The 23,680-nt window shown below is 36.4% G+C and overlaps 1 protein-coding gene across 3 annotated transcripts in view; it reads right to left on the bottom strand.

Annotated features, from left to right (window-relative positions):
• LOC150074973 (uncharacterized) overlaps window positions 1–23,680 on the bottom strand; it is a 763,849-nt gene that overhangs the window by 538,336 nt on the left and 201,833 nt on the right. For all 3 annotated transcript variants that reach the window (XM_090388939.1, XM_090388938.1, XM_090388937.1), the window contains exon 4: window positions 4,355–4,514. In XM_090388939.1, coding sequence (XP_090245065.1) covers window positions 4,355–4,514 — 160 coding nt within the window. The remainder of the gene's footprint in view (window positions 1–4,354; window positions 4,515–23,680) is intronic.

Here is a 23,680-nt window from a genome sequence, read left to right on the forward strand (position 1 = left end):
GCCCTTCTCTTGTGGTAGCCATACGGAGGACAGTGCCACTTGCTCCACTGTCTTCCTCGGGAGACCGTCTCTGATTTTTCAAACAGACCCCTCTGCGTAAGGCCTGAACACAAGTGACTTTATCCTGTGCCACAATCGATGCAGTATGATTAATATTTCTCTGCGACATCATCCATTATTGGAGGTGGACCTGTTTAGCTTCGGCTTATGTCCAGTGATAGTTCTCACGAGTGACACCAGATGGCACCACAATCTGCCTTGGTAGGTAGATTGTGGTAGATACAAGTGGTCCCTAAATCAATTTTGTTTTAGCTGCTGTGCAATTAACCTTACAGTGTCTAAGAGGAAATCCTTGAGTGTATTGTGAAAAAGTAGAAGTGCTTAATAGGTCATAAAAAAAAAAAAAAAAAAAAAAAAAACGAAAAAGAAAATTGCTTTAAAATTTGTTATTCCTGCCCGTAGTGCGTTAACCATTCTGAAAAACTGTATTCCAATTTTCAAACTTTTGAGGAAACGGGACCCAGTCAGATGTGTGAGAAATTATGTCTGTATGAAGATATAGATGAAGCAATTTTTAAGTGGATAAAGTTGATTTGAGACCAAAACATGCCGATGTTATTTGTTATTGTTATTTGGTTTTTAGGAGCATTAGCAACTAAGGCCATATTGCTCCGGGAATATGCGGTGGTCATTTCCTGACCTTTCCGCATCCTCCGTATTTGGTGGTGACGGGCTCGAACCCCGGTCTAATCAAGAAGCGTGTGCTACGCACTGCTGCTCCTTCCCACCTGGCTACGGAGGCGCCTAAAAAAACGTGCCGATATCAGGGCCATTAATGAAAGAAAAGGCTAGAGAGTACACATCTTTTCTGGGACATAAAACATTCCAAGCTAGTTCTGGTTGGCTGGAAAAATTTAACGAGCACCATGGCTTACTTTAAAAAGTTATTTCTGATGAAAATGGAATTGCAATTGAAGAAGACTATACCCATTGGCAAGAAACAGTTTAGAAAAAAATTGTTGAACAGTGGATTTTAAATTTCGATAGAAGATGAAAGAAAACAGAAAAATCGTGTTGAGTGTCAACAACTGCCCTGCCCACCTTCATTCAGTAATTTCAAAACTTACAAGTGTGAAGCATGTTTTCTTCCCTCTGATTACCTCATCTAAACTGCATACCATTGGCCATGGATTTGAAAATGCACTACCGAAGGCACATACTCAAAAAAATTATACTGAGAATAGAAACCAACCAACCTATAGATTGTTATAGACTTGCGGATGTGCATATCAGAGTTGACGAAAGCGTGGAGTCAAGATGTGACAGAAACAATTAATATTGTTACTAGTTCTTTAAATATTCTCCAAAAGGTAGGAATCACTCAGATATTCAACTACTACGACATCATTACCAACTCCTAAAAATTAAGAATTGTTTTACAAAAGCAGGTTTTGCTAAAATGCTAATTAACAGCGATGAGAGGGATCAACTACTACGAGACACTGAGCAAGCTTGGGAAGAACTCCAAGTGAGAGGTGATCAGTGAGAAATTGTTTTTGACGAATTTCTAGAAGTTCATAATGATGTCATAGTAGCTGAATATCCAAGTGATTAAAACATTTTGGAGAGTATTCTTTAAATATTTAAGTAACAGTAACAATATCAATGATGAGTTGGATGAAAATGAGGGCAATAGCAAAATTACACCTTCCAAACGAGAAATGTTGTCAGCATTTGAAACTTTGTGTTGAGGCCTTCAGTGGGAAGAAAATGTAACAGAAAATATATTTGGTTGTAAACAATTTTATGAACGGTGTACAGTAGAATCCAGTGTACAACAAAAACTATCCAAATATTTTACGACATAATTCTTAAAAGTGTACTAATATATTGTGCACATTGTGTAATAGTCATTTCTTAATATGTATGTATTAATAAATTAATTGTTTTAAAATGTTAGAAAATTCATTCATTCCACTTATTTCTGATTTATTTCCTATCTTTTACTATATTTCTGAATTTACAGTATTTTTTCACTGTTGAAAAGGTTATATTTCTTTATAATGAAATTACTGTTTAACGAATTTTTTCAAGGGAATGATCAATCTCATTATAGAGAGGTCTGACTGTATTTTAAAAAATAAATAATTATGTTTGTAAATGGATCATAAAACCTTGAAAACTGTGCGTCTATGACTCTCCCAAACAATTTGTATTCAGAGTTATCAGCCTACTGGTCTGTGGATATAGTAATGGAGACATGCAGGCAATGAACCTCCTCTTTATTACAACAAAATGCCTCGTCAGAAGTACATTTCTTTACCTACTACTCCAAATGCTTTCACCATTTACAGCTCACTCTTCATTTAGGTACAGGGTGATTAAAAATTGTAAATTTTGATGGTAAACAAGTGTGACGTCATCAAAATAAAATTAACACTGAAAAGAAAGGTAGAATTGCTAATATTTTTAAAAAAACTACTGTAAAAGAAAAGTTGAAGAAGCTTTTGGAATAACTAATCAAATATTATAAAAAATAAACAAGTCAATGCCAAGAAAAGAAACTACAATACCATAAATAGAATGACAAAAAAAATAATTATGCTAATACTGTTAATATTGACTGTTTGCATTGACAAATGCAAATTACTGTGTACGGGCAGCAGTAACCCCAGAGAAATGTACCAACTGTATAGAGTTACACTCAGGGAAATGGAGAATGAAAGAGACCGGGTAGTAATTGTGCAGTCAGATTTGAAGTTTTCTGAGCAGTGCAGACAGGCTGCCAGAGCATGTCATGGAGTCTTGTCAATGATATACAGGAATTTTGCTAGTAGGGAAAAGGAGGCGATTATCTTTTTTGTAAAAAGCATAGGTCAGGCCACACCTTGAGTACTGTATACAGGTCTGGAAGCCTCATTTTAAGAAGGATGTAGAGCTGCTGGAATGAGTACAGAGAAGGGCAACAAGATTAGTGAATGGAACAAAGGGTTGCTCTTTGGAAGATAGGCTTAAGTTTTGCAAATTACAGTGTCTGGAGACTAGGCACATGTGAGGTGATCTGATTGAGGTGTAGAAAGCCTTGAATGGTTTGAGCATGCTCAATGCTGATGGGATTCTTCCTCTTGCTCAGAATAATCACCAGAGAGGGCATAAATTCAAATTGAGGAAAGACAGTTGTAGGATAGATCTGCAGAAGTTTGCTTTAGCCAGCGGGTGGTTGAAGATGTGATTATCCCCTTCCATCTGTCGAACTTCCATCTGTCATCGTAGAAGTTGATAGTTTAAATAGATTCAAGGCAGAACTAGACAAACAGGTGGAGGGAGTGGATGGGTGAAATGAGAAGGGGTGGATTTTTTTTTTTTTTTTTTTGGCTGATGCTATATAAGCTTGCTTTCTTGCATCATGTGCTTTTGCTAATGCTACCTTGTAAGAATGGGAATAGTATGAATATTCTGTATAATTTTACTTTTTATTATTATTTTTTTTTTTATCTGATGCAGATTAAGTCCACTTCCTTGAATCACTTGGCCTTACTATATTAATAATATCTCTGACAAAAATATGTAAACTTGAATACTTTAAATTATAAAGATTGTGTACTAAAAATCACATTTGTATTTTAATTTATTTGAGTATTGTATCTGAATTAAATACTGTGTACTCAAAACTTGTGTACTAATTTTAACAATGAATGTAAAAGATTTATAAATAGGCACAGAGGACAAAAAAAAAATTTTCATAAAATATATTAACATTAAATCTACACAGAAAATTCAAAATCGTTAGTATTTGTGGGGAGGAGGCAACTGGCTATGTAGTCCAAAAAATCATTATCTACTGCTTTTATATTTACCAGAAGCAAGATTATTATTTATATTAGGTATTATTAGTATTAACAGTTCCCAAGTGTGCACTTATAACCACAATGTATTATGTCTGGAGAAGTATGCGTTTATAGCCCCATTTGCATATTGTGCAGGTTTTTCAACCTGCACAACATGCAAATGGGGAAGGACCAGAACTCTTACTGAGGGTTCCTGCACCCTCCATTCAGACCAACTAACTACACCCTCAAATGAAGAGGACTTTAGAAATTCCTCCAGTCATTGATGGAAATCGGATCTAGACTTCTCCAAATAAGTGGCAGGCAGAAATGTATTGTGCTAACTAGGCTGCCACAGAGGAATATTAAATGATAAAAATTCTAATCTAAGAATATTAAATGATAAAAATTAAGTTTTTCTCAAGAAAAGTGCTTCATGTCACAACTAATCAGCTAAAATGAATTAGTCTCTTATGAAACTTATAAATTTAACTGTGTTAAGTCATACATTTTAGAACAGCAATTACCTCATAACTTTAATGTAACCTTTAGCAGATGCAACATGGAGTGCTGAAGCCCCTGTTTTTGGATGAATTTTATCCACAAATTTTTTATTATTCAACCACTGTTTTGCATCCTCTAACATTATCCTTTCTTCTTCAGATCGAGCAGCATCACAGTCAATATCTATCACAAAAAAAAATTCACACTCATGTAATAAATGAGGCTGTAAATAAATTCATGTAAATAAATCAACTTACAATTTACAAATATATTCATTGGAGCTTTACACAAATAGACCAGGTCATAATGCAATGCTCACTAAGCCACATGTGTATCTTGTTATTAATAAAATAAAATAAAAAAAAATAAAACATATAAGGTAAACTGCTTCAACAGACCTTTCTCATAACTGGCATATCATTTAATGATTTTTAGTATACAATACATCCCTCACTGATTTATTTTATATATTTAATATTACACTAGGGGGATTTGCCCCCTGCTTGCTTCTTTTGATAAAATAAAATACTTACAGAAGCTTTCGAAAGCAAGCACGAGGTTCATTTAGCATGATCACGCTAAAACAAAAGCTTTTCTCCACAGTAAAACATGCTTCTGTTACATGTTTTAGTATGTGTTATGTATTACCATGTAACCAGAATCTCTCTTCTCCTGTTGGCTGAATAAATATCACTAGGTGGAAAATTATTTTAATGTATAGAAAGACATATTTTTAAAAAATCAACTTTCTGCAAAGTCAGATAAAGAGCCATTTTTGTTTTGATGATTTTACGAGGACATTTTGTGTATTTATCAATGATATTGATGAAGGTATATCAGGCTTAATGTCGAAGTTTGCAGATGACACAAAGGTTGGCAGGGTTGTTAATGACAGTAATGGCAGTGTGCTACTGCAACAGGATCTAGATAATTTGGGCAGATGGGCTAAGAAGTGGCAACTGAAGTTCAACCTTGACAAATGCAAAGTACTGCATATAGGTAGAAGTAACCCCAGAGAAACGTACCAACTGTGTGGTACTACACTTAAGGTGGTAGAAAATGAAAAAGACCTGGGAGTAATTGTGCAGTCAGATATGAAGTTTTCTGAGCAATGCAGACAGGCTGCTAGGGCAGGTCATGGGGTTTTGTCAATGATATATAGGAATTTTGCTAGCAGGGAAAAGGAGGTGATTGTCCCTCTGTATAAGGCAATGGTCAGGCCACGCCCTGAGTACTGCGTACAGGTCTGGAGGCCTCATTTTAGGAAGGATGTAGATTTGCTTGAGCGTGTACAGAGAAGAGCAACACGATTGGTGAGGGGAATGAAGGGATTCTCTTACCAAGAGAGGCTTAAGTTCTGCAAATTGCAGTGGCTGGAGACTAGGCACCTATGCGGTGATCTGATTGAGGTCTATAAGGCCTTGAATGGGTTGAGCACGCTGAATTCTGATGGGATCCTTCCACTTGTTCAGATTACGAACCTACGGGGACATAAGTTCAAATTAAGAAAGGACAGATGTAGAATAGATGTGCGGAAATTTGCCTTTAGCCAGCGGGTGATTAATTGCTGGAACAAACTTCCATCTGTCGTTGTGGAAGTTGATAGGTTAAATAAATTTAAGGAGGAACTGGACAGGCATTTGGAGGGAATGGTGTGATTTTTTTTTTTTTTTTTTTTTGGCTGATGCTGCATAAGCTCCTACACTTGCTTTCTTGCATCATGTGCCACTACTACTACTACTACTACTACATCGTTATAAAAATCACTCTTTAGACTAAGGCGCATTTAGGGCTAGAGCCTCAAGCTGCGAACAAATTTAGACTATGTATATAAAGTGCTTAGCATCATAATACACAGCCATTTCTGAATAAACAGAAAATTTTTAAGGTGGCATCGTTTTAGGTTATATCTCATATTGTGAATACCTTCACAACGAGTTGCCATGATATTGCACTACTTCGAATAAGTAACGCTTCACCTAAGGAGAAGACTAATGTTACTTATTCTCAGATAGGTACCACCACCCAGACAGCACTGTTTCAGGGCTATTTGGCCCTTCTTCAGTGAGTGGGTAGGTACCCAAGTGATGCAATGATGGCAAAAACAGTTATGAAGTATAACTCCACAATATGAGAGATGCCTGATGGTGTATGATGTATTTAGATTAAGGCGCATTTAGGGCTAGAGCCTCAAGCTGCGAACAAATTTAGACTATGTATATAAAGTGCTTAGCATCATAATACACAGCCATTTCTGAATAAACAGAAAATTTTTAAGGTGGCATCGTTTTAGGCCAAATAGCCCTGAAACAGTGCTGTCTGGGTGGTGGTACCTATCTGAGAATAAGTAACATTAGTCTTCTCCTTAGGTGAAGCGTTACTTATTCGAAGTAGTGCAATATCATGGCAACTCGTTGTGAAGGTATTCACAATATGAGATATAACCTAAAACGATGCCACCTTAAAAATTTTCTGTTTATTCAGAAATGGCTGTGTATTATGATGCTAAGCACTTTATATACATAGTCTAAATTTGTTCGCAGCTTGAGGTGCTTGTGCTTGTTATTTGCATTTTAGGAGCATTAGCAACTAAGGCCATATTGCTCCATGATATGCGGTGGTCATTCCCTGACCTTCCCGCATCCTCCGTATTTGGTGGTGACGGGCTCGAACCCCGGTCTAATCAAGAAGCGTGTGCTACGCACTGCTGCTCCTTCCCACCTGGCTACGGAGGCGCCTCCAGCTTGAGGCTCTAGCCCTAAATGCGCCTTAGTCTAAATACATCATACACCATCAGGCATCTCTCATATTGTGGAGTCATACTTCATAACTGTTTTTGCCATCATTGCATCACTTGGGTACCTACCCACTCACTGAAGAAGGGCCAAATAGCCCTGAAACAGTGCTGTCTGGGTGGTGGTACCTATCTGAGAATAAGTAACATTAGTCTTCTCCTTAGGTGAAGCGTTACTTATTCGAAGTAGTGCAATATCATGGCAACTCGTTGTGAAGGTATTCACAATATGAGATATAACCTAAAACGATGCCACCTTAAAAATTTTCTGTTTATTCAGAAATGGCTGTGTATTATGATGCTAAGCACTTTATATACATAGTCTAAAAATCACTCTTTTATGACATGAGGTTAATAATATAGTTTTATTAAGCTTATGGTCCAACCCACTATAAATTTAAGGTGATGTTTCAGACAACTTACCGCTGCCTGTCATCAGACCATATATTGGCTGTTAGGGAGAGAAAATATAAAGAGTTACAATTTTGGAACATTTGTAATTAATTATTAATTTATGAATTTTCATAAAATTCACAATTAATAATTAACAAAGTAAAGATTTTTAAGGTTAAAATTACATTAGGGTTACACAGGGTTGTACTAGAGATTACAATAAATACACATGTACACTTACATAAAAATTAAATTCTTACCTACTACTGTCTGGCTCCTGCTTGCTAATGCTACCAAAACCTGTTGTGCATACTGGCAAGAGGTGTCAAGCAGTTACATTGACCAAATCTATTCACCAATAGTAGAGTGCCAAGTTTTATTATCCTGTATTCAGTGGTTATTGTTTGAGGTGCACTACCTTCATGCTCGAATCATCCGCAGGGTAGTGCTGGGGGTGTGGAAGCAGTTGTGTGTGGGCTGCTCTTCAGGATTTTCGGAGTATTTTCTTTTTTTGTTTTTCTCATTTTTTCCAAAACTTTCTCTATTTTCTTGTTAAATAAGTGGAAAAATTCAAGGTTGAATTTGACTCCTTGTTTCCTGTTAATTGTTGAAGCTCCAAGCATTTTTCTCCAAATGAATCTTCTTTACAGTACAAAAGTACAACCAGTACAACAAAAGAAATTTTAAAGAAGCCTTCTTCATAAAAATGTCTGGAACCTAAACAATTAATATGAAACAAGGAATTGATTCAACCTTCAATATTTCCCCCTATTCAACAAGAAAATAGAGAAAGATAGGGAAAAACAAGAAGAAAAAAGAAAATACTCCTAAAATCCTGAAGACAGCCCACACACAAACCCCCTCCACACCCCCAGTAAAAATCTTTAGTTTAGATTTATAAAATTCACTATTAATAATTAATTACAAATGTTCCCAAATTGTAACTCTCTTTACATTTTCTTTTACATTTACATTTTCTCCCTTTAACAGCCAATATATGGTCTGATGATAGGCAGCGATAAGTTGCCTGAAACATTACCTTAAATGTATAGTGGTTTGGGCTATAAGCTTAATAAACTGTATTATTAATCACATGTAGTAAAAGAGTGATTATTATAACAGAGTTTTCATAGACCAAGTTTATTTTATGAATATTTTACATAATTTGGTTGGTTTTTCATCTTTTTATCTTAGATTTTGCCTAGGCTGTCATCCTAAATTTAAAATCTTGTATAAATTTAAATAATATATATTATTTATATATTATACTACACAAAAAAAATATAAATTTTATGTTTACACTCCAGAATGACCACATGGTCAGGAGTTCACAGGATAGAATACAAGAAATATCACTGCATTTAGTAATCGTGCAAGCTAGAACCATGGTCACTCAAAGCATGTGTACTTATTCCCTTGAGCTCAGCTATGGCAGCCTTATATGTTATAATGTATAAAGTAATAAAATTATGTCTACAATGGTATAAAGTAACAAATAATGTTGGCATTGGTTTTTCTAAGGAATCATAGCAAAACCAATGCCAACATTATTTGTTATTTATTTATGCAAAATTATTTGTTTTATAATCTTGAATATAAAATCTTGTATAAATTTAAATAACATATTACTTTTATATTAAACTATACAACAAAAATATGTTATAGGTGTAATGTATAAAGTAATAAATTATATTTGCATTGGTATAAAGTAATAATGTTAGCATTGATTTGCTGTGCAATCATAATACAAAGTATCCCAAAAAGACATACACACTTATCATATCACATCATAAATATTTAATGTCATAAATACCTAACAATGTGTTTATTGTTGAACTTAAATTTTTTTCTGCCTTTGATATTTACCTTTGTTTTGCTGATAAAGGATGGGTCTAGTGGTAAAAAGAAAAAAGCAAAATGATATCCATTATGCAAAGTGTAAAGATGGCAGCTGAACAACTGATGAATGAGTGTGAGGTTCAGAGACATGAAAAAAAACACCAGGAAGAATGATTTCAAAAATTCATGATAACCTTGAGATGTGCAATAGTGTGCAAGATTTGTGAAAGCAAAGATCTGGGAAACACTGCTCATCAATGTGTGAGGAAAATTCTTATATGGTGTTAGGTAACCTGCACAATCACCATAATCTGCAAGATGCTTCACAATACGAATGATGATAATTCTGATCACTGAAATAAATTGTGAACAGTTTAAGCAAAGATGGATGAGAATGCAAAATTTTTAAATAAGCCCATTTCGTTGGTGAATTTGTGTATTGTTCTGTTAAAAAACCAAACATTCAAGTAGAGAATGCAGTAAATTTATGAAGCTTTACAGTCTGGTCTGCTGAAGGGCCTAACCTAGGCAAACAAATTGTTCGACTGTATTTCTTCTCCCAACTCCACAAGATGGACTGTATCCCCCCCCCCAAGAAGAGAAACAGTGTTCTCCCGAGGACCTATCAAACGGGCAAGCCGGCAGATGAATTTAACTGACCGCCTGGCTAATATTTAAGCGAGTCTCGCGGTACCGTATAGTACTGCTCAATGATCTCAATCAATATTAATTCAAATATACTATGTGATCGAGGTCAATGTGACGGGAGTGCATAGTGTTAAATTGTGCAATTAGTTTTTGCTCTGGATCACTTAAGACATATTTATAAATAAAGAAAATTTTAAAATATTGCAAAGTATTACACTTTTCCTCTTGGCTACTTCATAATGCCAACCAGCTGGCAAAATTATCTGGAGAGAACACTGAGACTGTTACCTATTATATGTACCCCACATGCTTAATGTATCAATTTTTCCTGCCATTCGTGGGGTGAATGGGATGAAGTAGTTTACTACCAAACAGGTAGGATACTCACATTATCATCACAACATCATGGCCTAACTTGATATTCAATTCACAGACCAATATATAGGCTGAAGAGGTAGGATCTCCCACATTAACAATTTAACCCCACTCGACTTCTACCTGTAGATGGAGCTACCATAAAAACATAGTGTAAGAAAGAAAACCAGCCATACTTCTACATTAAAAGATAATTATAAAATATATGTGAAGCTATCCAAGCAGTTATATTGGAAAACATTTGTCACCCAGCTGTCGGCTGCTATAAACAATGCTTAGAAGCAAGTTATAGACATTTTGAACATCTTTGCTAATTCTTGTTGTGCATTTTCACTGCTGTCTTTATTTTATTTCATTCTGACTATTAGGTGGCTTGGTACAAAGGAGAAGAATCACACCTTGTCAAGTTTATTTTTAAATTCAGCAGGAATTTGTCATGCGTCTACATCTGATCACTCATAAAAAGAAGTCTGAAGGCTATATCCCCATACTAGAAAAAAATTCCATTGATTCCAATTAATCACTTATTTCATAGAATGTAATGAAAATAGCAGCCACTTGTGGAAGAGAGACAAATATGAAAGATATACCTAGAATTCTGTAGATTGAAGTCTCTACAAAATGGTGAGGAATGCTGAGACAATCTCCAGGGGCTCACATGTGGTGAGTATGGGCTTGGCAAACCCAGGGTCCTGAGCTGGATATCATCATTCTTCTCTTTCTTGGTGATTCCTTTCTACTTCTGACTCTCTCTCTCTGAGACTCTCTCTCTCATTTTTTTTTTTTTTTTTGCTGGTGCAGCATAAGCCTCAGGCTTCCTTGCACCATAAGGCTAGTAATAATAATAATAATAATGTTTGTAGAGACTTCAGGGTGCTATGATTATTTCTTCCGTTGAAAAAAGTATCGCTGCTTAATCCATTTATACAACAGAGCATCTGTACTGACTTGTCAGACAGGAATTAAAGCCTAATAAACACAGTGTAACTAAAAATAATCTCGTACCAACAGACCTGCTTTGTTGACACCACTTCATTAAATTAGGCTTAGTCAAGCAACTTGTCAAAGATAAGGTGTGCAGAGATAAGGTCATGAATGTCAAAAGATAAGGAGAATTTGGTGAATTTAAAGTGGTGGTCAAGATATCAAAGGCAGATATTGTTGGGATATCAGAGACATGATGTCACACAGATATAAGCAGTGCAGAATTGGAATTTGAGAAGTACAATGTGTACAGAAAGGGCACACAGGACAGGAAGAGATGAGGGGTTATGTTGTTAGTTAAGAAACAGAAAATCTGAGAAAGTGCATCCAGTTGACATTAGTGGACAGTTTGGTGTGACATAAGCACTGGGAAAAGGAAAATGAGAGAAAAATTGTGTTACAGGACTAATGACTCTAATGAGTACAACAAACAATTGTGTAGAGTGAGCCAGTAAATCAGAACACCATGTAATTGGAGATTTTAACTTTCCAGATATTGACTGGAATGTGTGGTTTGGTCACTTGCCTGATAGAAAGACTTTTGTGGATTTATTGGATTATTGTTTTCTACAGCAACATGTTGGAGGTGCAACCAAAGGGAGTAATACTCTTGATCTGATTATCAGCAGTGATTATCCATGCATTAAGAATTTGCAGATAAAGGAAAGACTAGATGACAGTGATCACTGTACTAATATGAGAATTACACAAAAATGTAACTACCATCAGGGGTAAAGGGAAGGGTTTTTGCTTTTGTAAAGCAGTGGTCTTAGAGATTTTTTATGTTCTATACAGTAGGATCAACTGATGATGATGGTACCAACAGAAAATTCTAAATGGGAAGCATTCAAGGAATTAATCTTGGTGGCTACTAGTCATTTTATACCAACTAAGAAGTATTGTTCAAAGTTTAGGCTTAAAAGAATGTCAGATGAACCCATGAGACTCGTGGCAGAAAAGAAAAATGCATGGGATGAATATAAACTATCAGGTGAGCAGAAGCCTATGGTAGATATAAGCTGGTCTGTAATCAAGTCACAAAGGAGGTTAGACTGGTGAAGGCAGATTCCAAGAAATCCTTGGCAAAGGATGCAAAGAAAAGCAGCAAAGAGTTCTTTACTTAAGTTAGCTTTAGAAGGAAGGGATGAATCAGACTGGTCCACTTGTATCGATAGTTTGACTGTTGATGATCCTGCTCTGGTAGCTGACAAACTGAATGAGTAATTCGCATCGACATTCACATATGAGGAGATATTCAGGGAAGAGAATGCCAAAAGTTTATCAAACTGGCAGACAGCTAAACGATTTTGTAATAACTGAGGAGGAGAACAGGTGCAAGTGCTAAGTGGAGGAGAAATTGTTCAGGTTAAACATAAGAAAAGCACCTGAGTTTGATGGGATCTATCCAGTTATATTAAAGGAGATAGCAAAGGAAGTAAGCAAACCCTTAGCCATAATTAAGAGAGAATCCTTGGACTCAGGAGAGGTCCCCATGGACTGGAGATGTAGAAATGTGTCCCCAATTAACAAGGGGGAGATCAAAGAGTGACATGAGTAACTACAGATGTTAGTTATAGTCAGTAATAGCACAAAAATAGCATGGGTTTGTTAAGGGGAGGTCTTGTCTGACCAATTTGGTTGGATACAACGATGTGGTCGGAAAGGAACTGGATGAAAAAAATAATTTTGATATCATATACAGGTGACCCCGCTTAACGTTGATAATTCGCTCCGGAAAAACAGAACGCTAAGTGAATCCGTGCTAAGCGAGTGCCGCATTCCCATAAGGTAACATATGTATTTGTGAGTTGCGGATGGTGCCATAGGATATTTCCTAATCAATAATAAATGGTAGTGAAAAGATACACGAATGTCAGTCAAAATATTTAATATTCAAATATTTGTACATATAAAATATTCTGAATTACATACATATATAATTATGTGGTAACTGTTTACATATCAAAATTAAACTTAAAATTCCAATTAAAATCATGAATTTAATTGATCTAAATTGATTTTAATTGATTTAATTTAACTGATGAATATAACATGAAAATTGTGTTGATTTCTGGTTGAACTTTGGCCCTCTTCCAAATAAACTAAAAGGGGTATTAATTTTAAATCGCCCACAGCGTTACCACCCAACAATAAAATCAACCGATCTTTCGCTGCTTTGAAACCTGGCATGTTTTTTTCTTCTTTCAATATGAAACTTCTTTTAGGCATTCTTTCCACAAAAGTCCTGCTTCATCTATGTTAAAAACTTGTTGAGAAGTATAACACACAATACTCTTCTTCAATAATTTTTACAAGTTCTTTTTTTAAAGTTTCAGCTCCTTGATCTGCACTTGGGGCTTCTCCCTGGATTTTAAATCTATTTAACCAGCCTTTACCAGTTTTAAATGGCTCCACATTTTTTTTTTTTTTTTAGGTGAGGTTTCGTCAGATAATCAGAGGAAATATTGGCTAATATCTCTCTCTCTCTCTCTCTCTCTCTCTCTCTCTCTCTCTCTTTTTATATTTAACTTAACTGAATTCTGCATTGGATATTATCTTCAATAAAATTAGTTATAGTCTTTCCATTTCAATCCTAATAGCCGGCCTAGCCCTAGTTGCTTGCAGTGGAACAGCTATCTTTCCCGCTGCTAAAATTAATTCTTTATTTTTTTATAATTGTTCTTACACCTAAACTTGCAAGTCATGGCACACTTGACTTGTAAATTATGGCACACATCTGCTTGTCGTTAACCGGAATCAATTCGCTTCAAAACGTCTAATTTAATTTTCAAATTCAGTCTTTTTCTTACATTTATAGTCTTCATACTGCGCCCAGATGTTGCTTTTTCATTCCTATCGGCCATTATTAACTCTTCGAAAATGTAACTGCGTTGGTTGCATTAATTACGATACAATGTTCAAGTAAACTGTCTGTTACGCACAATGTCTAATACTGTACTGAGTGATGACTAGACTTCGGATAAATGCATATAACGCAAATATTACAAGCAATATACTTGATCATTTTTTAAAATGTTGATCTCGGAACTACATAACAAGTCACTGTACTGCAATTAAATTAGCATGTAAAGAAAATTTCACTGAGCGTGGGAAAATTTTTCAAGTCGGCGTGGGAAACATTTTAATGCTGTTTTGCTATTCATTTTCAAGATATCAACTCCATCAAATGAAACGATTTTGTTAAATATTCCAAAAATGCAATCTGTAAAAGAGCGCGTTATAGTGATCTGTGACAGCGTATAGTCAGATACGTTGTTGTTGTTGTTGTTGTTTGGTTTTTAGGAGCATTAGCAACTAAGGCCATATTGCTCCAGGATATGCGGCGGTCATTCCTTAACCTTTCCGCATCCTCCGTATTTGGTGGTGACGGGCTCGAACCCCGGTCTAATCAAGAAGCGTGTGCTACGCACTGCTGCTCCTTCCCACCTGGCTACGGAGGCGCCTTTGTCAGATACGTGTTATAATATAAGAACAGCGTTATAGCGAATCAGCGTAAAGTGAACCGCGTTATAACGGGGGCCCGCTGTACTTGGATTTCAGGAAAGCTTTTGATACTGTTGCACTTTATTATTATCATCATCATTATCAGCCATATGGTTCAAGGAAGCCTGCCTGAGACCTATGAAACACCAGCCAAAAAGAAATTTCTGAATTACCCTGAGAGAGAGAGAGAGAGAGAGAGAGAGAGAGAGAGAGAGAGAGAGAGAGAGAGAGAGAGAGAGAGAGAGAGAGAAAACAAGAGTCAGGAGTAAAAGGAAATCACCAACAAAGAGAAGAATGATGATATCCAGCTCAGGACCCTGGTTATGTCAAGCCCATACTCACCAGATTTGAGCCTGGGTTAGGGAAGACTGTTGCACAAATTGGAGCAGTGGGGCATTGGAGGCAAACTGCTATTATAGATAAAGAGAGGGTTGAATGGGAGAAGACAGAGAGTGGTAATCAATGGGCACTGCTCTTTGTGGACTAATATTATTAGTGGAGTTCCCCAGGGCTCGGTGCTGGGCCCAATGCCGTTTTGTGTATTTATCAATGACATTGGTGAAGGTATATCAGGCTTAAAATCCAAGTTTGCAGACGATACAAAGGTTGGCAAGGTTTTTAATGACGGTAAAAACAGTATGCTACTTCAACAGGATCTAGAAAAGTTAGGTAGATGGGCTGAGAAGTGGCAACTGAAGTTTAACATTGACAAATGCCAAGTACTGCATATGGGCAGCAATAACCCAAGCAAAACGTACCAACTGTGTGGTAGTACACTCAGAGAAGTGGAGAATGAGAAAGAACTAACTGTGCAGTCAGATATGAAATTCTCTGAGCAGTGCAGATTGCCAGAGCAGGTCATGGAATATTTTCAATGATATATAGGAATTTTGCTATCAGAGACAAGGAAGTGATTATCCCTTTGTATAAGGCAATGGTCAGGCTACACATTGAGTACTGCGTACAGGTCTGGAGGCCTTATTTTAGGAAGGATGTAGAGTTGCTAGAACGAGTATTGAGTACCAAGAAGTGCAACAAGATTGGTGAGAGGACAAAGTAGTGCTCTTAGGTGCTGTTACCAAGAAAGGCTTAAGTTCTGCAAGTTACAGTGTCTGGAGACTAGGCACCTGCAAGGTGATCTAACTGAGGTGTATAAGGCCTTGAATGGCTTGAAGAGGTTCAATGCTGATGGGATTCTTCCACTTACTCAGATTACGAACCTGAGGGGGCATAGATTCAAATTGAGGAAAGAGAGTTGTAGAATAAATGTGTGGAAGTTTTCCTTTAGCTAGCGAGTAGTTGATTGCTGGAAAAGACTTCCATCTGTTGTTATGGAAGTTGATAGCTTAAATAAATTTAAGGCTGAACTAGACAAACATTTCGAGTAACTGAATGGGCGAAATGGGAAGGGCGTGTTTTTTTTTGCTGATGCTGTATGAGCTTGCTTTCTTGCATCATATGCCTCAACTAACACTAATGCTAATTCTAATAAGAAATCTAAAATATATGCTTAATGTTCCAAAAATTGCCTACAGTGAAAATGGGAAAGCGGCATAACCTTTCAATCACAAGTTTACAAATTTCTAGTATTTAAAAACATGGATGACAAATGCATGGGTTTCTAAATAACAAAATTAGCAGAAACTACAGAGAGAGGAATAATAAGTGAGAGTGAGATGCAGCTATAATGGATGACTTTTTTATGTCTGTAGTTTGGTCTGAGATAATAACAACAATTATAAAAGAAAAATTTTAATAACTCTTCATTTTTAACTCAAGTATTCTAGTATTTTTCTGGAATGATGGGCTGTAGACAAATAACTTGTTGTTCTGAAATGATTTATGGATTATTTTCTTTCATAAAAGAGTGTCTTCACTTTTGGTAAGTCAAATAAATGTTGATAATAAACACAAATACAGTTGGACCTCTATATAATGAAGTCTATTGTTCCCTTTAAAAAATTTGTTATATAGAAATTTTGTTATAAAGAAATATGACCTTTTCAGCAATTAAAAATTCTGTATATTCAGAAATATAGTAAAAGATGGGAAATAAATCAGAAATAAATGGGAATGAATAAATTTTCTAACATTTTAAAATAATTAATACATACATATTAAGAAATGACTACTTACATGATGCGCACAATGTATTTAGAACACTTTTAAGAATTATGGCATAAAATATTTGCTTATTTTTTGTTGTATACTGCACTATACTGTACACTGTGCATAACAATGTTCACATTTTTTTAAACACTCAAATATGTTTTCTGTTACATTTTCTTCCCACTGAAGGCCACGATGCAAAGGTTCAAATGTTGCCAACATTTCTTGTTTGGAAGGTTTAATATTACCCTCATTTTCATCTACTCATCGTCGATATTGTCACTAGTTCTCTGAATACTCTTGAAAATGTTGGAACCACTCGGATATTCAGCTACTATGATATCATTATCAGCTCCTAAAAATTTGTCAAGAACAATTTCTCCACTGATCAAACCTCGCTTGGAACTCTTCCCAAGATTGCTCAATTAGTTCATCCCTCTCGTTGCTGTTAATTAGCATTTTAGAAAATGCCTGCTTTAGCAAAACAATTGTTAATCGTTGTTTCCGTTATATCTTTACTCCACAATTTCAACAACTCTGATATGCACATCAGCAAATCTATAGGTTGTTAGGTTGGTTGAATTCTATTCTCAGTAGAAGTTTTTTCAGTTTGCACCTTTCATAATGCATTTTGAAATCTTTGACCCATTGGCTGCAGTTTAGACGAGGTATTCGGATGGAAGAAAACAAGCTTCACACTTGTAAGTTTCACAATTACCGAGTGAAGGTGGACAGGGCAGTTGTCGACAATCAACATGATTTTTCTGTTTCCTTTCATCATCTTTCTGTCGAAATTTAAAATCCACCGCTCAAAAATTTCACTTGTCATCCAAGTTTTTTCATTGTAGTCCAACTCTAACGACTTTACTCCTTTGAAACTTTGCCTATTACCAAAAGCTTCAGTTTTTCATTACAAGCCATATTTGCACCAACCAAGAGTGTAATTCTCTCCTTACTATTTTTACCACTAAACATTTATAACCTTTAAAAGTTTGTTTTTTTTGTCTTGTTCAGCAAACATTTAAAAAATAGACGTTTCATCAATGTTGAATATGTCTTTGAGCTCGTAGTCCTCCATTTTTTTTCAAAACTGTTTCTTTCCAATGGATACAGTCTTCAACTGCAACTCCACTTTCATCTTCAGCCAAGGATAAAGCTGACCTGCTAGCATCCCATTTTTCTTCGAGCTCATGTATTAATGATCTTGGTAAAACACCTCCCACCATTCCTAACACGCTCCATTCAATGCCTCCTGTGGTCTTCCGTCAAAAGGATATCAGAAGGATTTTGATGAATCTTGATGCTAAGAAAGCTCCAGGTCCTGATGGTATTTCTCCACTTGTTCTCAAAACCTGTGCTCCTGAACTTACTCCTATTCTTTGCCGCCTTTTTTCACTTTCTTATTCCAAAGGTGTTTTTCCTTCTGCTTGGAAATTTGCTCATATCCAGCCAGTTCCTAAAAAGGGTGACAAATCCCTCCCATCCAATTATCGTCCCATTGCAATTACTTCTACTCTTTCAAAAGTAATGGAGAAATCAATTAACCGCCAACTCTTAAACTACCTAGAAACCTTCCGTCTGATCAACGATTGCCAGTATGGATTCCGTCAGTGTCGATCCATTGGTGATATTCTGGCTTATGTTACCCATTTATGGACTAATTCAATGGAAAGGTTCGGTGAAACACAAGTAGTTGCTCTTGACATCTCAAAGGCTTTTGATCGTGTTTGGCATAAAGGTCTTCTAAACAAGCTTCCATCTTATGGTTTGCCAACTGTTTTTAGTAATTGGTTATCCAGTTTTCTCTCTGATCGCTCACTGAGGGTGATGGTAGATGGCTCTCTGTCTTCTAACTTCTCCACTAATGCCGGTGTCCCCCAAGGTTCAGTTCTTTCCCCCACTCTTTTCCTCTTGTATATCAATGACCTTCTTCTATTGACTGGAAATCCTATCCATAGTTTTGCCGATGATAGCACATTGCATTCAACTTTCCATTTTGAGAAACCTTGTCCAGCTCAATCAGCTTCAAGTTCTCGAAAATCTGCTGCCAATTCCTTAAATGCCGATCTTCAGGTAATTCTCCAGTGGGGCAAAGACAACTTAGTTGATTTCAACCCTTCTAAAACTCAATCTTGTCTTATATCTCGCAAAAAGGATTCTTCTGCTCCTATGCTTATCTTTAGTGACACTCCGATTTCTAGGCAAAATGATATATCTCTTTTGGGGATTACCCTGACTTCTAATCTCTCTTGGCACAAGCACATTACAAATATTGCTTCCTCTGCATCTAAAAAACTTGGTTTTCTCTTTCGCTCTCGGCGTTACTTTTCTCCCAAACAGCTGCTCACTCTGTATAAATCGCAAATCCGCCCTGCCATGGAATATTGTTCCCACATCTGGGGTGGTGCCCCCAAAACCTCTCTCCGGCTTCTTGATTCCATTCAGAAGAGGGCAGTTAGGTTAATTAATGATTCATCTCTAACAGAGTCTCTCCACTCGCTTTCTCATAGACGCACTGTTTCTGCTGCATGCCTCTTCTACAGATACTTCCATGGGCACTGTTCTTCTGAATTGGCTTCTATAATTCCCGCTCTCTCTTTCAAAACAGTCCGAACACGTGCCGCCACCAGCCAACATCCATTTACTGTCCAACTTCAAACCCACAGAACCAACTTTTCATCTTCCTCATTTATTCATTCAACTGCCGTTTTCTGGAACAACCTTCCTTCATATGTATTTCCTGAAAATTGCAGTCTGCAGAAGTTCAAGTCCAATATCAACAAATATCTTCTTTCGTCTTCTCAACCTCCAACCCAAGCACGGTACTAAGTACTATAGGTTATAATACCTCTCGTGTTTGGGGTTCTCATAAAAAAAAAAAAAAAAAAATCTGAAATAACTTTTTCAAGTAAGCCATGGGGCTCTTTAAATTTGTCCATCCAACCATAACAGGCTTGGAATGTTTTATGCCACTGAAAAGATGCATATTCCATGGCCTTTTCTTTTATTAATGGCCCTGATATCGGCACATAAACACTTTGAAAATCGAAACACTGTTTTTCGGAATGTTAACAAACTACTGGCAAGAATACCAAATTTTAAAGCAATTTCTCTCTCTCTCTTTTTTTTTTTTTTTTACAGAGACAAAGAGCCAATATCTGCTTTGGGAATATGCCTTAATCTTTGCCAATGGCTGTAGACACAGACTGACCAGCGCAACTTCTCGGTACAGTAGTGTATAGGTTGTATAGGTTTTACCTTTTCATTTTAGCCATTGCTGGCCCACTGCTTGGCAAAGGCCTCTCCCAAAACCTCCCACCTTTTTTCCATCCTGTGCCATGGTTGGCCAGTTTCCTCCTGCAGGGTTTTACGAGAATCACTAAGTTGTAGAATGTTTTAGCTCTTAATTTGTGGAATTAATCCTTATAGCTCTTAAAAGCTAAAGGGATGAATTCTTAATCCTTTTACCTCTTAATTCATGCTTGCTACAGCATCAGCTTTATTGCCTAAAGGCCAAAGGTGCGAACAATGCATACCCAGGTATCTCGAAATCAGTTCGTTATATGGAAATTTTCTTCGTTATACAGAAACTATTTTCAATGTAATGAACAAGGGGAAAGCGAAAAAGTTTGCTACATAAAAAAATTCACTATATGGAAGTTCGTTAAACAGAGGTCCGACTGTATAGCATATTTATGTAGAAATTAGATTTTTTTTAATTAGAAAAAAATCTGGGGGGGGGGAGCGATGCTCTGAAATACCTAATGCAATATTCAACTATACAAATACTGTATACCAATTCACTATGGCAACAAGAAATTCATGCCTACACATAGCTTTCTTGTATGCCAGGTCTTCATAAGCAGCTTCAGAAAATTCTGCCAGTGACTAAGTGTGGTCAATTACATGGCAATCAAATTATGTGATATATAAACATAAAAACTGAAGAAATAATAACTCAGTATATGTTTCTTAATTTCAGTGACAATTCAGTAGAACAATATATATTTCACATACTTGGCTAACTGACCTTATAAATATACAGTGATTTTTTTTTTTTTTTCAAGAACACCCATCAAGAAAGTTGTTTGTGTTATAAAGATGTGTTTTTAAGATGGTACATCAGAAAGGTAATAATTGCCAAAGAAGGGGAGTAGAAAACATCTATGAAACTTATCACTTGTAGCTCCTAATTTTAAAACTTTATGGATCAATGGCACACAATATTTCATGCTCAAGGACTATATTTATAATTCTAAAGGACTCTGAAGGCTGTATAAGGAGAGATAGTTTCAGTTCAGTTCGATTTGGCTCCATAAGAGCTAATGAAAATGCATGGTGTCAGTTTAGGTAATAGTTCCTTAATAAAGAAACTATGCTCTTTTTTATGAAAATTACACAAAACAATTAGGATTAGCCATGTGGTACAAGGAAGCACTACATATGTTGCTGCACCTGCCATATAAAATAATATAAAAAAATTAAATAAATAAATAATTAAATAAACAAAAATAAAAAATTAAAAATAAAAGTAATAATAGACAAAAATTAAAATGAAAAAAGCAACCTAATAAAATAAAATAAAACAAACAACCTAAAAAATAAAATAAAATACCTAAGTCTATCTAGCTAACCTTTGAATTTCTAAAAACTGTCAAAGTGAAAACCACCAATGGAGTAACTAATTCCAATAAATAACTCACTGACTAAAATAAAACTTCCGGCAATCCAGTTTTAAACCGCTTCCCTGTTAAAACCTATAATACTTAGAACCATGCTTGTTTAAAGGCTAATGGGATAGAAAATACTTGTTAACAGACTTGTACTTCTGTAGATGCTAATAATGTTCAGGAAATACCAGTAAATGAAAAGAGTTGCAAAGGAACAGATGGGATAAACGAGAAAAGGTTATTAGCACTAGCAAGGGCACATGATGCAAGAAAGCAAGCTTATATAGCACAAAACAATTAGTATTAGCCATATGGTATAAGGAAGCACTACAGATGTTGCTACACAATAGAGCATCACACAAAACACACACACCCTTCTCATTTCACCCAATCCACTCGCTCCAAATGTTTGTCTAGTTCTGCCTTGAATCTCTTTAAGCTATCAACTTCTACGACAGATGGAAGTTTGTTCTAGCAATCAACCACACGCTGGCTAAAGGCAAACTTTCTACAACTATCTATCCTACAACTGTCTTTCCTCAATTTGAATTTATGGCCTCTCAGATTATTATTCTGAGCAAGAGGAAGAGTCCCATCAGCATTGAGCATGCTCAAACCATTCAAGGCTTTATACACCTCAATCAGATCACCTCGCAGGTGCCTAGTCTCCAGACACTGTAATTTGCAAAACTTAAGCCTTTCTTCATAAGAGCAACCCTTTGTCCCATTCACTAATCTTGTTGCCCTTCTCTGTACTCATTCCAACAGCTCTACATCCTTCTTAAAATGTGGCCTCCAGACCAGTATACAGTACTCAAGGTGTGGCCTGACCATTGCCTTTTACAAGGGGATAATCACCTCCATATCCCTGTTAGAAATATTCCTATATATCACTGACAAGACACCATGAGCTACTCTTGAGGCTGTCTGCACTGCTCAGAAAACTTCATATCTGCCTTCACAATTACCCCCAGGTCCGTTTCACTCTCTACCACTATCAGGGTAGTACCACACAGTTGATACGTTACTCTGGGGTTACTACTTCCCATATGCAGTACTTTACATTTGTCAAGGTTAAACTCCAGTTGCCACCTCTCAGCCCATCTGCTCAACTTTTCTAGATCCTGTTGCAGCAGCATACTGTCATTAGTCTCATTAACAACCCTGCCAGCCTTCTTATCATCTGCAAACTTGGACATTAAGCCTGATATACCATCATCAATATCATTGGTGAATACAGAAAACAACAAAGGACCCAACACTGAACGCTGGGGGACTCCACCAATAACATTAGTCCACGAAGAGCAGTGTCCATTGATTACCACTCTCTGTCTTCTCACACTCAACCATCCCTTTATCCATAGCAGCAATTTGCCTCCAATGCCACACTGTTCCAATTTGCGCAGCAGTCTTCCATGTGAAACAGTATCGAAAGCCATTCTAAGATCCAAATATATAATATCAAAGTTCTTCCCTGCATCCGTTCTTTTGTGACTGCATCATAGTATCCAATCAAATTTGTCAGACAACCTTAACAAACACATGATGTGTCCGAGCTATAACTGAAGTCTCGTCTAGATGATCCTGCAATGCTTCTCTAACCAGTGCCTCCATTAATTTCCCTGGAACAGAAGTTAAACTAACAGGTTTGTAATTACCTGTATCTCCCTTTGATCCTCCTTTGTGGATTGGGATCACATTTCCACATCTCCAGTCCATGGGTACCTCCCCTGAGTCCAAGGAAGCTCTCATAATTAAGGCTAAGTGTTTGCTTACTACCTTTGCTGCCTCCTTTAATATAACTGGATAGATCCCATCCAACCCAAGTGCCTTTCTAATATTTATCTTCAACAATTTCTCCTCCACTTTACTCTCAGTTATTATAAGATTATCTATCTTACTTACAGAGTTTAATACACCTGTGGCATTCCCCTCCCTGATTAACTCCTGTGTAAATGTAGATGCAAAATATTCTTTTAGTTTGTTAGCCACCTGAGCAGGATCATCAAAGTTGAACCATCGATATCAAGGGG

The sequence above is a fragment of the Mastigoproctus giganteus genome, chromosome 14 (genome assembly GCF_048544385.1).
Source record: "Mastigoproctus giganteus isolate SK-2022 chromosome 14, ASM4854438v1, whole genome shotgun sequence".
NCBI classification, from domain to species: Eukaryota; Metazoa; Arthropoda; class Arachnida; order Uropygi; family Thelyphonidae; genus Mastigoproctus; species Mastigoproctus giganteus.